The following is a 16,863-nucleotide window of genomic DNA, read 5'->3' on the forward strand; positions in this document are numbered from 1 at the left end:
CATTCATATGACCAGCACTTGTGAGCATAAACTGTGAATGATTCACCCATAGCATGTCTTATAACGGTAGTTTGCTATACGGAAAAGATCATCCATTTCAGTACGTTTGGTTGTACTGAATCATTGCTGCTGAAAGAGTTACTCCAATATATATGTGGAGATAGATACATGAAGGAAACGTAATGTCTGCTAATATATTGTGTTATATAGGGTAACTACAATGGCATTAATGATTACTTTAAGTTATGCATTGGAGAGCGGCACTATGCCATAGTAAACGAATTCTATTATCCGAGGCTACCAAGTAATCTCCATTGGTCCTGCATAGTCCCGCTTTCAGATAGGCCATCCTGGTGTCTCGAATAATTTGTCCGTTTTTTTCTTTTTGCATCCACTTGACTCGTGACATTGAGCAAATGGGCAAGGGCTTCCTTGGCCAGCGTGCAGGGCCCGGGTCGTAGAGTGCGAGAAGGCCACACTTGCTGTGGATGGGGCTGGAGCGGTTGAGTTGTGAGCGTTGTTCAGCAAAACTTGGGCGTGGATGACGGATGTTTGGGTTGCTTCGAGCTCGCAAAATGTGCCCCACCACACCCCCCCGGTTGAGCCTTGAGCCTCCAATAAATCTTATTGCGGTTTAACACGTAGGTTTTCGCGACCAATATAATCTATAATAGAGGTTGTTTGGGTTATAACGCGTAAATCTTATAGCATATAATTTGCCAAATACCCGAAGTGTAGTTTCGGGCTATGTTAATAAATACCCTACGATTCAACGTCAAATGTATTGTTCAACTAATTGTAACGCATACGGAGTACGGTATGTACCAAGGCCGTAGCCATGGAGTCAACATTGGGGGGGGGGGGGGGCAAATCTTCCAGGGGGTCTGAGGGACCCCCCCAGAAAAAAAAAATCTAAATTTGAAAACGAATTTCCTGCCTAAAAACCAAAACATTCACTAACACACAGGATGGACTTTTTATTTTTTACAATAATGTCAAATAGTGTATTGTATTACATTGTTCTGTTTTTTCTTCTATACCTTTTCTTGTTTCATTGTATGTAATGGCAGAGGTGAGGGATTAATAAAGTACAACCATAACCACAATCATATAAACATACATCTATTTTATAGCAATATATTGGGGGGGGGGGACATTTTGAGCATGTTTGAATATTTGAATATATTACAATTACGGCCTTGGTATGCACTGAACCGTGCATGGCGTTCACTAAATTGTCATATTTTGACATGACTCACCACCCCTCGTGGCCGTGCCGACCTTAATAGATGTAATATTCGGAACCCAGTGTCCAGCTTCAATGCCGAAGGCATGCCTAAGACAAACAGCTCCTTGGAAGCCATCATTGTTGAAATTATACAGTGTTTGAATAACAATGACGGAAAGGATTTTTTTCTTCCAAATCGTATCATAACTTACAAACCATGCCAATGCAGTGCTGGCTGAAGGGTTCCCCTACACCGTCGGTGATGGAGGTTGTTCGGTATTACTTCAGTACGGCATAGGGGCATGACCGGTTCTGATGTAGCTCATTGGGAATCGAACCCAGGTGGCAAGGTTCCATGGCACAATACGCTCATGAAGTGTCAACTCTCTCCCCGTCTCATTTTAACACAATAATAATTAATGAGTCATTTTCGGGCACACAAGAGTGAAGCGTTGACTTATTGGCGCATTGAATGGTGGGTATGTATCGCCCCCTTGTGGAATGAATGATTTCTGCAGATCACAGGCCACGACGCATGACCAACTGCCAGTTACCTGTAACTACAATATCGACATTATTGTACATACAGTTTATTAATGTTGTATGCGGAGTCAAAATAATGTCAGGTTGTGACATGTATCGTGATATTGCTTTTGATTCATCTGATTTTCTGCTTACTTTGTAACCCATCTTTTCAACTGGCCTCAAATGAAAGTGGCAATTAAAATTACCATGCGTGTGTCTAATATCATCATCACGAGCCATAATCCACTGCTGCATGAAGTCCTCCGCCAGCATTCGCCATCTTTTGATTCTGCGATGTGAAAATCCACTCCGCACCTGTCATCATCATCACAATCCATGGGCAAATAACCCCATAGGTGTCCTGTGCAAATGTCGTCATTTGTTTCCACTTTCCTCTGTCTTGTGCCACTGGACTCAAGTTGTGCCACATCTTTTTTGTCACCAATCTCTGACGTCGTCGTCAAGCCGTTCTCTGTCAATGATCATCGACAATCAAATTGAACCGTTCTCCAGAATTTCATTTCCATTACATTGTCTTGACAGTTCGATAATAGGCCTGTGGAGATGTTAAATGAGCTACACTTGTTTTCAGTAATGCAGAGTCCTTTTTTCCCTCATTTTAAAAAGGGGTCACTCAACCTGCACGAATCAGGCATGCTAATGGCCTCCATCCTGAGCTTACGAGTGCTTCATATTCATCATTACTGCTTTAAGGTGTCACTGAGTAATGCCCGTGACATTAATAATTGGCCCAATGCTAATCATCCGTGTTGTACCCAACGTTTGCGTTCGCTTTATTCACAGATTTCACATATTGTCCTCCACATTCCTCACTCCCCAAAGCCTCATTTATTGTGCAAAATGGACAGACTGACGTGAAGTGATCACGTGATCCAGTGCCTTCAGTTCACTTAGGAAGTGGGTAAATGTGATGAATTTTGTAGTTTGTAAGTTTATTTATGGAAGCAAGAAGATGTTTTTCACTCGATGTTATAGAATGGTTCAAGACAATCAACAAAAATAACTACTTGTAGCGTTGCCTATTGGTTGGCCAGTGTAGTAATTATTTTAATGACGTTACTCGATTTGTTATAAATATGAATAATCATACAAACCAGTGCGTGTGTGCCTCGTGTTTCCTGTGCACCAGTAAAACATGCACAGATTGCAAGGCAAGGCATGGGTTAATGTCGTGTGTCACGTGGAAATAGCTGAGCATCATTACACTGCGGTGATTTCACATCACAGAAAAAGAAGCTGATGTCAATGCCCATTCATCATTGCCTGCATTCATCTTCTGGACACCAGGGGCAATTTTGTGAAACGACCAGGAGAACGAAACACTGTGCTGTGGACACTTTTTTTAAACCCTATTCAAGTACTCAGTTTAAGGTTATTTGTAATTCACAATCATGCGTTTTTCTTGTTCGTCAAGCAAAGTAAAGATTAAATTAAAGAATGCTACATACAATAATTTACAATGCATTTTTCTTTAAGTAATAAAAACGTCTTTTACAGCTCTGAGAAACAATCTCGAGGGGGAATTTTTTTTTAACAATGTATGATATAAATAGTTTTACAACATTCGGTGGCGTTTAACCTTACGATAAAGAAATGTGTACATTAATGTAAAAAATAGTTCGATCCTTAAAGTAAGATTACAGTTCGGGTTCATTTGAGTGTTGTCCATTACCAGCGTCTCGTGTGGCTAATAGTACATGTTTCAAATAAATTACGTTATTTACAAACGACTACGTCATCTAGCAAAGCGTATATGTACATTCTTGAAATACGACTTCACTGTAGAGCATGTGGCAAGCATTGAATCTACTGAGATACAACATAAACAGCTTGCTGTGTTGTGCAACTGTCGAGAATACAATCTGCTTAATGTTTCAGCTCAGGATAATACCCTCTGCTGGACAGACGTGATAATTTAAACTCCACACGTCTCACTTTACGCTATCCTGACCGAGTTGTCTCGAAAGCAAATGCGGTAACCTCGTCTCTCTCGGCAATTTTGCCCAAGTGTTCCCAATCGTCAAACGATCTTTTGATAAAAAAAACCCTCAACACATTCAACAATTCAAGTACATAATGGCCTACATTTGACGCAATGGCCTTTTTCTCCGAGTCGTTTTTTTATCTTTTCAGTGCACTGAAAGTGTTGTTAGGCTTTTGTTTCATACTCTTTGGATTTTGTCGGTAAAGTCACGTACAAGGGAAATAATACTGGTAGGAACCTCCTGGTTACACCAGCCCACAGGGGATTATTGTGTCCCTCCGTCCGTCGTGAAGGGAGGGGCTGGGTGGGGAGGGAGGGGCTGGGTGGGGAGGGGAGGGTGGGGTGGGGCTGGTGGGGAGGGGAGGGTGGGGAGGGGCTGGGTGGGGAGAGAGGGTGAGAAGGGGCTGGGTGGGGAGGTAAAAAAATAAAATAAATTAAATCACGACGTTTCGGGCGCAACACAAGCGTCCTTCTTCAGGTGGGGACAACTTAACGAAAGCACACCGCATAAGCGAAACGATTTCTGCACTCCACTATGAACCCAGCGACCTGAGTTGGATTTCTGGCCAATGCCAACGTAAGTGGTTAGTGATATATGAACCGGTCCTGGGGATTCCTCTTTTAACCAATACTTACCAGTGTGGCCACGTATGGTCAAACAACTCCCATGAACCTGCCAGGAATGGATAGGCAGAGAGGCTGTACATGCACATGTAAATACATAATGAAATTCGATCCTAATTTATCATCTCATCACTTTTTTTCATTGTACATGTATTTAAATTTAATGTTTTACAACCATTTGTCCAATGCTGGATATGGACCTACCCAACCAGTTGTTCGTCATGGTGGTTGTTGGACCATACTTTACCACGCTGGTAATTGCTGATTGGTGATAGGACTAAGGACCAGTGTAAGATATCACTCGTCAATGATGTTAGTTTTTTACATCCTCATTTCAAAATATAAAATAATGCTTCATTTGAAACTGTGGTTTGCATTGCATTTTGGATTTCCCCCCAGTATATTACGTTTTATTGAGTTTTAACTAAACCAAAAGTCTACTTATTTTTTATTTTGGCACTAGAACCTTTATGCTGTTCGTGTACGATGTATTTGCCCTAGTCTCCGTTCAACAACACAACATTTTATTTAGCAAATACAAAGTCCCTAAGCCAAGCGGTTACCACCGGTCCTGCTGTGTTGAGGGTGAGTCAGCCTCCGCTGCGTTTGTGGATTGAGCAGCCATCTAGGATGTGCTGCATGTTTTTCTCCACTCCACAGGCACATAGCAGGGCTTGCTCTTATGCCCCATCGGTGGAGGTTGGCGAGGCATGGGCCGTGACCGGTCCTGAACCTGTTGAGGGTGGACCACTTCTTCCTGGGGGGGGGGCGGGGATAAAACCAGGGGTCTGCTGTGTGGGGGTAGTAACGAGGTTCTTATTTGGATCAGCGTTCAAACCGCACCCCCGTCAGTACCCAGGTCCGCCTGGGAAAACGAATGCTCCTACAAACAGACGACATTCGAAGAGAAGCTTCGTGAGAAGAGCCTCAAAGATTCCTAGTCAAAGACCCAAAGCCGAAAAGAAAAAAAAGAGACTACTGGTCACAGTGGACACCAAGCTGGCCTGAAAAGCAAAAGTGATTGACAAGTCGAATTATTATTAAACTCTTTCTGCATGTTGCCATCCTTCTCCAGGGAGTCTCGTGTACAGCACACACCTCCCCACAACAATAATAATAAAAGCTCTTTGGGAATAACTTCATGACATCCACTGCAAAGGTTTATGTTCACAAAGTTAAAGGCTTCAACAGCAAAAAAAAAGGAAACTGCCAACAATGCTGGCGTTCGCGACGGAAGCCGAGCGAAAGCAAACAGGGGAAAAGAAGGCTCGCAACCCATCCAACATTTCTTGGCTCCGGCCCAGCAGAACGTCTCGTAACTCAATATTCTGGCTCAGTTACCGATGGATGGAGCTGGGGGCACGAAGACTGTGAGATTAGCGGAGCCGGTCAGTCGCCTTCTGTGCGCCGAGACTGGCTGTCTGGGGCGCGCAGCTGTTAAATATAACACGGTCAAATTCCGATCGTAATAACTGGAAACAAATCTCATTATGTAGTTCGGGTTGGCACGTCGCCCCTAAACGGCTTGGCTATTGTTCAGGTGTGAGTTTGCGTGATATGCTCAGCTAAGTGCATCGGTTATAAATTGAAAGGCAAAATATATCTTTGTCAGATGTATAAGGGGGATTTTTTTCAAAGATGGAGTACATTAACGTTTTATGAATTCAATTCCACTATTTGAAAATGTATTTAGGGTTTTTGTTCCTTCATGCAGTGATAGTTATAAAGTTTAAGTTGCACAACCATCAGGGATGCAGGTATATGTGTGTGCATTTCCTTTTAACACATTTTATTGCTTGACAGTAGTTTTGTTAATCTCAATTTTTACAGAAAATGCAGAGGATCATCGTGATATCCTTCATAAATATCGAAACTAACAGGGCAAATATGTACAGTAGTTTTAACAGTTTTGCATTGTGTGTAGAGTAGATTGCAGATAATGTCATTTACAAATGTAAGGCAAATATCTGAATAAAGTTAATGAGAACCAAACAACAGGACAAAAAACGTCAATAAAACGTGATATTGCATATAGAAACTTTATTGTTTACCATATAATCATGACTTGTTGTAATAAAATTAAATATTAAAAAAACTGATCAGGAAGCCTGCTTCATGATGTTTGCATGTCCGTCAAACACACACATGGCAGATTACATGCAGTTCTAATCGCGTCGTTGTACAACCCAACATACGAAGGCCCGGTAGAAATGTACAGATTTTACTTTTGTCAAAACAAATGAAGGAAAAGGCTGAGCACTGGGTTTGTTTTGCGTTTTAAAAATATCCGTTTGTGGGAGCCGTAGCAATTGTCAGAAGACAGGTAAGCGTCGTTCTCCAAAGTAGTTTCAGGTGGACATCCGATACGTTATACCGAACAACACTGACGCTCTCAGCGCCACATGCTGGGAGCTTGCACACCTATCAACCCATACGGTTTACCTGTATTCTTGTACAGGGAAATGTAGTTTTCAGGTCCATACGGCATACAGCCGTTTCAATACGGGCAAAAAATAGACTTGTTTGTGTTTCTCCCTTGTGATGGGAGTTTGTAGGATGAACGTTGAGATTTATAAGGGCACGGGGTGACCAATAAGGTCTGAATTGGTCTATAATAAGATCGGCTCTGATAAGGGGTTGACAGGTATGAGCGTCAGTTCTTGAAGGCCCCAGAATGTGGTGCGAAACGTCGGACAGCATGTCGAACAGCACGTGGTACAACTCGAAAACGCTTCGGGGAGCTAGACAGCACAAACGCTAAACACCTCCACAGTAGAGTACCGTGATTTTAAAGTTGAACCGTGCCTTTGAACATTTCTAATGAGAATTACAATTGCAATGCACATTAATGAGTAACATACAATGACAATGTTGAACTGATATGATTACTTCAAATATATTTTTCAGAACAAAAGTCATGCACTACGTGAAAACGTACACCACATTTAAGATGAGTCCATAATCACTCCAAAAACGGATTTACATATGTTTAGGGGACTCAATGTAACCACAGTCTAAGCGTACCCATATAAAAGCCCGCGGCATTCTCTCTATGCCTACAGTAGCCACTGCAAATATCAATTTTATTTGATGCACGGTGGGGCCCCCGTATAGTGTACAGCCTCTGATGTCTTGCATGAGCGGCATCTACAAACTGGACGTTTGGGGCGGTGTTTCGAACGTGTGATGTATACACAGATGCTCCGTCAGTCATTATATCGGTTATTATGCATCTGTTCTTAAAGCTAATATTTTCATGGTTGGTAAATGGTTCTGGTAGTGACCAGAGCACACCGTGTGTGTGTTCTGGTATATATATAGATATATTTTTACAGTGGTCGGCCCGCTGGCAGTAACATGTAACGAGAGACGGGGCTTTACAATCAACATTGACGAAAATTGCGCAATTTGTTACGTTTTAAAAACGTGCTATGGGTGGTCATGTCGGGCGCACTGCTTCACCCGATCAGTTGGTTTGAGATGGACACGAAATTGCTCGAGACAAAGAATTGACTGCATTCTAATGCAGTGTACGTGCCAAAGAGGTTCCTCAACTCCTGTGGTGTATTACGCTATTATATACATTTAAATCGTGTTGCCTAGAGTAGGAATTACACTCAATACTGTAGAACCATTTCACTTCGTAATTATACATGTTAAAACTTCTTTCGCACCGTACGTAGCCAACCAACGCTAATCGGAGATGCGGGGGAAGGACAATGACAAAAATCAGTTCTTAAGAAATTAGTTTTTCAATTAGTTAACTTCGACCACCTCTTATATTTACGAGCTAAAACAGTGCATTTATACGTCGATTTAAACTCTTCAGACGTCCGCTGGTTGACGGATGTGCGAAACCTGATTTAGCGACCAAGATCTCGAGATAAGAGCCACTGGCAGAAGTCAAACACCGCGTTGTTGATGTGTGAATGCGAGAGGCTGCATCGCGTTCAGATGAATTCATGCAAGCAGGGCCATTTCCGCTGACATCCCACCTCAGAATGCAGTTCAAGTCAACCACATTACATTACTATACAAGGGGGTTTTTATACAACGAGCACCAAGCACATATAGTTTATTTTATTTCACATTACTCACATATTAAGCTTAAAAGTAATTTGAAAAGACAAGGCACCCCCAGGGTTACTGCATGCCTCACATCTTACTTGATGAGATGTATTTTCAAGAGGTGTGAAACAGTGTGTGCTAACTGCCCATTGTCTTCAAGAGGCATTTGCACCGTTATCACAAGCCCTTCTTCCACATCATCAGATGTAATCGTTCACGAACACTACTCTAATAAAATTATTTAATTTAGATTTTAGCTAGGATCAAGTGCCAGCCTTGATCAAATACTCATTTACTATACAATACTTTCTAAGCTATGTGCATGTCAAACCCATGAACGTAGCTATATTTTCTGGGCACTATATTACAAGAGAAACCAGCTATTGTTAGAAATTGTCTGTGTAGAACATTTTATGAACGGTATTACATATACATTATGATACTAAAATGGCAAGATAGACTTTTTGTACAATTATTTATTCAAATGTTGTTGTTATTATGGTTCTATATATGTGTTTATGAAATGTTTCAACTTTTTTTCAAATGGAAATGCAACGTAGCATTCTTATGATTTACCCTCACAAAATGGTAATTCGTAAACGTTGTCCATTCAATGTTTTAACCATAACACTACGGTATGTAAATCTTGACTTAAAGCTTTCGCGACTGCAGGAATTCATATTATTTGGGTCTTTCGGTAAAGTCACGTAGATTGGTTCAAAGAAAAAAACTACGACGTTTCGACCGCAACACAAGCGTTTGTCATCAGGAAGAACGCTTGTGTTGCAATCGAAACGTCATAGTTTTTTGTAATGTTTTGTTATTTTCTTTGAACCTATCTACGTGACTTCACCGAAAGACCCAAAGAATACTACGGTATATCTTAAGTATGTATTTCCTGTTATGAGTTAATCAGTAGTCCTTGGCCACTAATTTCATAGATCATTAACACTCCAGAAATATCTATGCCTTTGACCTCTCAGTGTCATGGCGGGCGCTGCAGTGCATACAAAATAAATTAAACGTAATTTATTTAAATCCTAAAGTGGGACACCGCATTCGCATAGGAGAGACTGAGTATTTGACTTAGGGGTGAACACTTTCAACGAACCAGCTCATTTGCCATGTTTTCCTGGCAAATACATTGTTGAGCACACGATGTCAATTTTGTTGACCACACTGACACTGCTCCCACACCCTTACAGCTACGGTACTTGTACGTGCGTTGATATTTTTGTTGTTGTTCTGCGTCTGTCGACGGCGCGTTGCACTAGCCCCTATTCCGGGACAAGCGAGCACGGGAGGCCGGGGGGCTTGGAAAGGCGCCAGCGTTAGGAGGCATCCGGGTGACGAGCGAGGCAAGGATGCGAAGGAAGAGTGAGAGGCCCTGCTGGGCACGGCCGTTCCTCTCGCTCGGGTCGACCCCCGCGGGCCGGGCAGGAGGGGGCGGCTGCTCCTGGCTCTGCCGTCTTCTCCGTTTGATTCTCACTATGAATCTGGCACCGCGGAGGATGCGACAATGCACGCCGATTAGTTTGTTGTTTTTGTACCAGACGGTTGTATGCGTTATAATTTGAGGAGCAGAAGAAAAAAAATGGACGTTCAGACTTTGAGATAGCAACAAAAAAAATGGACGCTGCTATGTAAGAATATTTTAATGGGTAATGGGTGATACGAGATGTTGGGGTAAATGTGCCGCCCTAAAATTACTTGCTCATTTACGGTGGTGGCTAGAGGAAGCTCGACAGGGCCACACGAAAGGGTATTTTAGCCTCCCTGTCGATGCTTGGAAGAGGCTGTTTCACCCACACTTTCACCCACCACATTCCACGTGCCGAACGACTAAAATGTGCTGTACCCATCTTGATTTGAAGCTTTCGTGACTGCAGGAATCCATACTCCTTGGTTCTTTCGGTAAAGTCATGACTTTACCGAAAGAACCAAGGAGTATGTGCTGTACCTATTTATACTGCTAGGTGGACAGAGGCGGGGAGGATGTAAGGAACTTGACCGTTGTTATTGGATTTGTGAGCTTGTATTGTCTGTAACTTAAATTGTGCAATTATTCTATACGACAGTAATATTTTTGTATCCATGTAGTGGAAAAACAGCATTACGTCATGAGTTAACGTTATTATGAAATGGAACTACGATCTGTGAGTGACACTTAAATGCACGCTGCAATGTCTTGTTAAGACAATACAATATGTAGTAATGCTAATATATATAAAGAACAACGATACGGTACACAGCAACATTACTGGTAAATCTTTTAAAGTGAATACACAGAAATGTGGCCAAAACTATATTTTTTAAAACGATTGCGGTACTGTATGCGAGGTGGAACTGCAGAGTAGTGGTTGGCCCATGACGGTGTGAATCGGGAGACCTGTGTAGGCTGTGTTTGACTCCCGGCCGCAGGTAACAACATCAAATGGTCATTTTCTGAACCAGTCCCGGGCCCTTCACTTTCACCATTCCAAATTTACCAGCATGGTGAAGTATGGCCAAAGACTATCCGTGAGTGACAGACACAATGTGGGGAGATCTTCATCCAGCCGTGATTTCACAAAAGGCTGTAACATACTCTTTGTTTTTTTCGGTAATGTCACGTCGGTAAAAAAAATTAAAATAAATTAAATCCCCACCTGAAGGACGCTTGTGTTGCACCCGAAACGTCGTGATTTAATTTATTTAAATTTTTTACCGACTTGACTTTACCGAAAAAACCAATGAGTATGAATCCTTGCAGTCACGAAAACTTCAAATCTAGAATTAAAGGGCTGTAAATTATTATTTTCATATTTTCTTTCTGGATATTGGACTATTTAATTATAAAATCAAAACTTTCTGAGAATTAACGATACTTTTTTTAAAGCCTTTGTAATCAGTTTACAATCTGTTGCAGTGTATACATCTTCCATCTATCGATATTCAAGGAAAACTAAGTGAATAGGAGACTACCTTTTTATTTTCAACAGTCACTCAGATTCGGCCATTCCACAGATGCTGTGTGTGTCGTGTTCCAGAATTGTTGGTTCATCAAATCAGATCAGTTGTATTTATTGCTGTGTTTTATTAGCCTCATGGTTTAAGCCTTGCAAACACAGCGAAAACATGCTGAATGACTACATATCCAAAACGTCAACCATCGCTGCCCATGATGCAGATCACGGAAACAACGGGAACCAAGTTCTTTATTTGTCTATGAAGACGTTCAAGTTCAATTATATTGAACTGAGGTGAAGTGATTCTCGGCCACGGCTAACATCAGTATTGAGTGAATATCTGAAAGGGGCTTGGAGCCCCTCCTCTTCACCAACCAGAATTGACCAGTGTGGTGAAGTATGGTCAAACAATAACGCGATGTGAGGGAGGCCTTAATCCAGAAGCGGATTGACAAAAGGGGTAATTACATATTACATCAATGACTTACCCAACGTGTTTATTACTGCTGACTGTGAGCCTGTATGTTGGAAGTGTATCGAGAAATGCACTTCCAAAGATGTGTTTGTGTCTGTGTATGATGACAGCACCTTTTTTTCTTCATCTTGTTTTTCTCTATTTCCATATTTGGAGGCGTTCTTTCTTTAAGTTTCTGCATAATCACGTGCTCTTCATTGGTTGAGTTCTTGCATATTCTGAAACCAAGTGAAACGCCAAAGAAATTAACATTCTACCAATATCATTTCTGCGCATATATTTTTAATATTTTTACGTTGTTAACTAAATTTTCATAAACATGGTCGCATGCACGTGTAAATTTGAGGTTTATATAATCAATTAATTACAGAATAATATCTCATTGCAATATAATTTCTGGAATGCATTGATGGTGCAAGTTTTGGCACTGATATTGAATAGTACGTTCCTAAATGCAGCGTATTAGTTTACTTAAAAAATTCTTGAGTATTCTTATATGTACACTACTTATAGTGAAACATTCTGAGATGTTGAACATTTTCTGTTTTATCGCAAATGTTTTATGAATTTGACTACGCATAGTATGTATCCATACTGATTAATTTGCTGTTTCAAAATAATGTTCCCTAAAGTTAAGTTTTTTACACATTGAAGTCAGGAAAAAAATGATTGAAATAAGTGGCTTATTATTTAAACACAATTAACACATCGTAATTGCGTATTGTATGATGGCACTTGCCTCCAATGATGAGTTATGTGTGTTTGCTCCATAAGTCATACTGATTCCAGAGCCCTGGGCTGATTTATCTCACTAAATTCCACGCACGTTCTCCAGTAGACTATTTATGCGTCAACCAAAGATTCCCGAAAAATGCCATCATTGCACATTTTCAATAGCCATCATCCCATTCATCGCTACCATCATCCTGGAATTACTGCAGATCGTAGGCATCTTTTTCTTACATAGCAGTCCTCATACGTAATAACGCTCTGGAGTTCCTTCTTAAATGTAAGTTCTTATGTCCAGAGGAAACATTGAGGAAGTGAACCCTGTTGCTAGATTTGAAGTTTTCGTGACTGCAAGGATTCATACTCTTTGTTTTTTTCGGTAAAGTCACGTAGGTAAAAAATATATTCAAAAAATTGATTTAATTTAGTATTTTTTTCATTTATTTATTTTATATATTTTTTTTACCTAAGTGACTTTACCGAAAAAAACAAAGAGTATGAAGTGAACCCTGTTACTCGATTTTGTGTGATGCCCTTTAATCCCTTGTACGTAATCTACAAAATACTCTACATCATTGTCTTGTGCTAATGATATCAATTGCCACTATCTTAGTTTACAAACCTGTCTTTATAAAATACATGTGCCCGTTACCAAACTTTCAATGCTTCACGAAGCTTAAACAAGACTTTATTTAACAATAACCATTAAAACTTGCCATGCGCACGGTATTCGCTCACTCTCAAAAGAGAGGGAACAAGGTTTTTACGGGTTTTTTCATGGTCCATAAAAGTCAAGTAAGTCCTTTTTTGCGAGCAGGCAAAAGCCCATTGAGACTAATTGACACTTGCCCAGTAACAGCAATGGGGCGCGTAACTGGCAGTAGGAATTTACTTGATATACATGTGGATTAATCAATAGATAACAAATCTTGTGATGTGCGTGAGAATGTATTTTTATTCACATGTCGTATGGTTTAATGTGACCTCTGAGGTTACAAGTGACCGTTGCATTCACCACAATGATAATAAGGCAGATTTTTTAACATAAGTCCGACCCTGAATTTCGAAAATCCCTGTCATGTTTATTAAACAACATAAGTTAGAAGTAAACATCCAATAGTAAGTACGTGTTGTATTACATATTGATGCTTTTGTCAAAAACAATAGCAAGAATCATGTTTAAATTAATCCAATTACTCGACAATTTAATTTAAATGAAACCACTGGATACATCGCTTGGTGAATGTGATGTGAGAGTTGTTTTATTATGATCAATAACATTTACTTTACATAGCACAGCAAAGTAAAATCATCTGTCTACACATTTACTGCAGTGTGCATGGGTTTAATTAACCGTGTGCAGGTATTTAAAACGTCTTTAAAGCTCTTTTAACATCGCTACTATACCGTGCAAGTATTCCAGGATGAGATACAACACAGTGTTTCGTGTTTAAAAAAAAGAGTATTTGAATGATCAAAGTGTATTTTACTTCTCCGAAACGTACTCGTGAAATAATGTGAACTTTTACTTTCATCTCTAAAACACAATCAAGAAAAACATTATCACGCAACACTGATATGAAGCTTTACACGACTCTTCTAAATACTTGTAATAACACAATTTGCCAACCCTATGAGGTAATGCACCATCAAAGCGTGTTACCGATTGCGAATTCACTAAATATCTTCATTTTAGATTTCCCAACAAAATTTACAATTTTCATATTAAATTATTCAGACTTTTTGGACATGCGACGGGACAACAGAACATTTATTTCCAGATTGAACCGTACATTTCTCACCAGCAGTTAAATTGGCAAAAGTACAAAGATTAAATATTCCAAACATTCATCCACACCACATCTCTGGAGAGGACACACGCATATGACAGGCGACGTTTCTGGCAAAGGGCCTTCTGCATAGCAGAGATATGGAGAGGCCAGAAATATTGAGAAAATACTATGCACCACGAGGCACTGATATATTGTTTTTTCTTACGTCGGATATTTGACATTCGCTTAAAATAAGATACCATTCATCAAAAAGATACCATTCGTTTCGTTACAGTCTACATCACGTTACCGTACCAGGATCATGTCAATATCAAAGTGCAATTGAGTTGCAGCTGATTGATCTCACAATTGGTTTTCCATTGCACAATGCGTAACAACAACCCGTGTATGGCAAACGTCCGTTGGCAGTTATGCGAGGGTGCGAGGTTAAACGGGCACGACAAATATTGACAAAAGATCAAAAATGCTCACCTCTTTTTAACTTTCACCCTCCACTTCATGCTACCCATTCTTGCGTGAAGGTGAGCTTGGTTGTGGTGACGCTGACTGACGGATGCTTCCTCTACGCTTAAGTTATATATATATATATTTTTCGGAATCTCACGACTGAGCAAGGTGCGTGGGAGGTGGAGGTATTAGGTCGAGCGGCCACACCGCCGAGCTCGGGAGAAAGCGAACTCTGAAGTGAACGCGCCGGTAAACGCGGGCAGCTCGCCACGTGCACAGGCGGGCAGGGAGCATGCGGCACACGTGCCTAGGAGGAGGACGGCGTTCACACTGGAGGCTGCAGGGGACTTGCCTGTGAGTTTTGTCTGCATGGATAAGGGGGGGCTGGCTGTGAGCGCCGTGCCAGCTGCAATTCCACACCGACCTGACCCACCCCATAGAAAAACCACAACACCACCCACCCACGTACCCACCCACCCACCCACTCGTCCCATCCACCGCACCCGCCCTCCCCTCTCAAATCGCCTTCAGCCGCCCCCTCCGCTCGCTAAAGCCATCCCAAGCTCTCCGCTCTATGCTAATTGCTCAATCAGCTGGTCCCTTACATCACCCGCTCAGAATTACGGGGTGATGTCACCACCTGAATCTAGGAGGGGGCTTGGGACATGATGGTGCGCTGGTGTTAGGTAATGCTTGGTCAGAGAAAGCTTCCCCCGGCGTTTCACTATCCGGTATTTGATACGCCACACCAGCCATAATTATACACCACTTCGCAATTCCAGCCACTGACTGAAACTCTTTAATTAACGGGTATTTATTAACACGGTGTTAATTAAACTAATTCATGTAAATTAATGTTAAAGGCTGTAAAGTTCACAGTGTATTTAACTTAATAAGGTCAGTGTCTCGATACTCAAATGGCAAGGGTCTTCATTGGTGTTTCAGAGATAGTAGTGGAAATTCCACATTCCTATGGTGGGTGCCATGATATTCGTAAGACACTCACTGTGGATGCCCACCATGTGGTAAAGCTTTACCCGTTGGTAGGCATTTCAATCAGTGCCAGATGAAGCTAGTGCGGGGCCTGTAGCATATGTTATAAATGGGCCCTAAATAAAATAAAACACATTCATATTAAAACGCATTTTTTTACTTGCATAGTAAAGTAATTGTATTTTTTCATTTGCTATACAGTCAGATAATACGACAAATCGCTCACGTTAAACACCCAGTCGTTCATAAAAGTTGAAGGCAGTATAGTACTATAGTAATAGAGCAAGTGCAGAATCACTGAACCGGAATTGATAGCTTGAAAGCATTTAGCGCGGGGCCCTTAAAAGTGCGGGGCCCGTAGCATATGTAGCTACTTGTGCTACGAGGATAATCCGGCACTGCATTTCATCAGTCAACAGGGATCTTGTGCCGAGTTGCCAATGACCATAATTTGAACTCACGATTTGACTACTGATAAATCTACTCCTCGATCAACTGAGTTATATCCCAGCCGTGATTATAATGTATATATTGATTCCCTCACTGAAGGATCATGGTAGAAAAACAAATGATACAACTCTTCATGAATGCATCAAGTAGCCCAGGAGAAACGTGAAGCTGCTATAAAAAGTGTCATGTGATGCATTATGTCTGCACGGTGGTATTCGTACTGCATTTAACACAGAGGATAAACCACCACGTCCTTCGCTTTCTGTCAAGTATCACATCGCTCCATTTTTTGCAGGTGCCGTAAGAAGTAAATATACATAGTAACAGAGCCCCTTTAACAGCCATATTCAGCACCAACTGTAGTTGGGTGAGTCCTATGTGTTTATGCGTGTCCTGTCTGCTTGCGATTGTAACACGTCTTCAAAAACGGATAGAATAAATATTTAAATGTTTGGCTTTTTGTAAGGCTAAACAAACTATTTTTTAAAAATCGTTGTTTCCGTCTGTTTTAAAGCCACACAAGACTACTAGAAATGTTATACCGTACAAATGATCATCATCCATGATCTGTCCACTGC

General features: G+C 41.0%; 1 protein-coding gene across 1 annotated transcript; it reads right to left on the minus strand.

Annotated features, from left to right (window-relative positions):
* Window positions 1–6,407: 6,407 nt before the first annotated feature.
* LOC144934969 (uncharacterized) lies at window positions 6,408–15,189 on the minus strand. The gene is made up of 3 exons (XM_078861231.1): window positions 14,867–15,189; window positions 11,987–12,091; window positions 6,408–9,946 (listed from the first exon to the last, which is right to left on the minus strand). The coding sequence occupies exons 1-3, from the start codon at window positions 14,902–14,904 to the stop codon at window positions 9,721–9,723; spliced, it is 369 nt and encodes a 122-aa protein (XP_078717357.1). The 5' UTR covers window positions 14,905–15,189; the 3' UTR covers window positions 6,408–9,720.
* Window positions 15,190–16,863: the final 1,674 nt, after the last annotated feature.

This window comes from Lampetra fluviatilis, chromosome 12 (assembly GCF_964198595.1).
Source record: "Lampetra fluviatilis chromosome 12, kcLamFluv1.1, whole genome shotgun sequence".
Classification (NCBI taxonomy): domain Eukaryota; kingdom Metazoa; phylum Chordata; class Hyperoartia; order Petromyzontiformes; family Petromyzontidae; genus Lampetra; species Lampetra fluviatilis.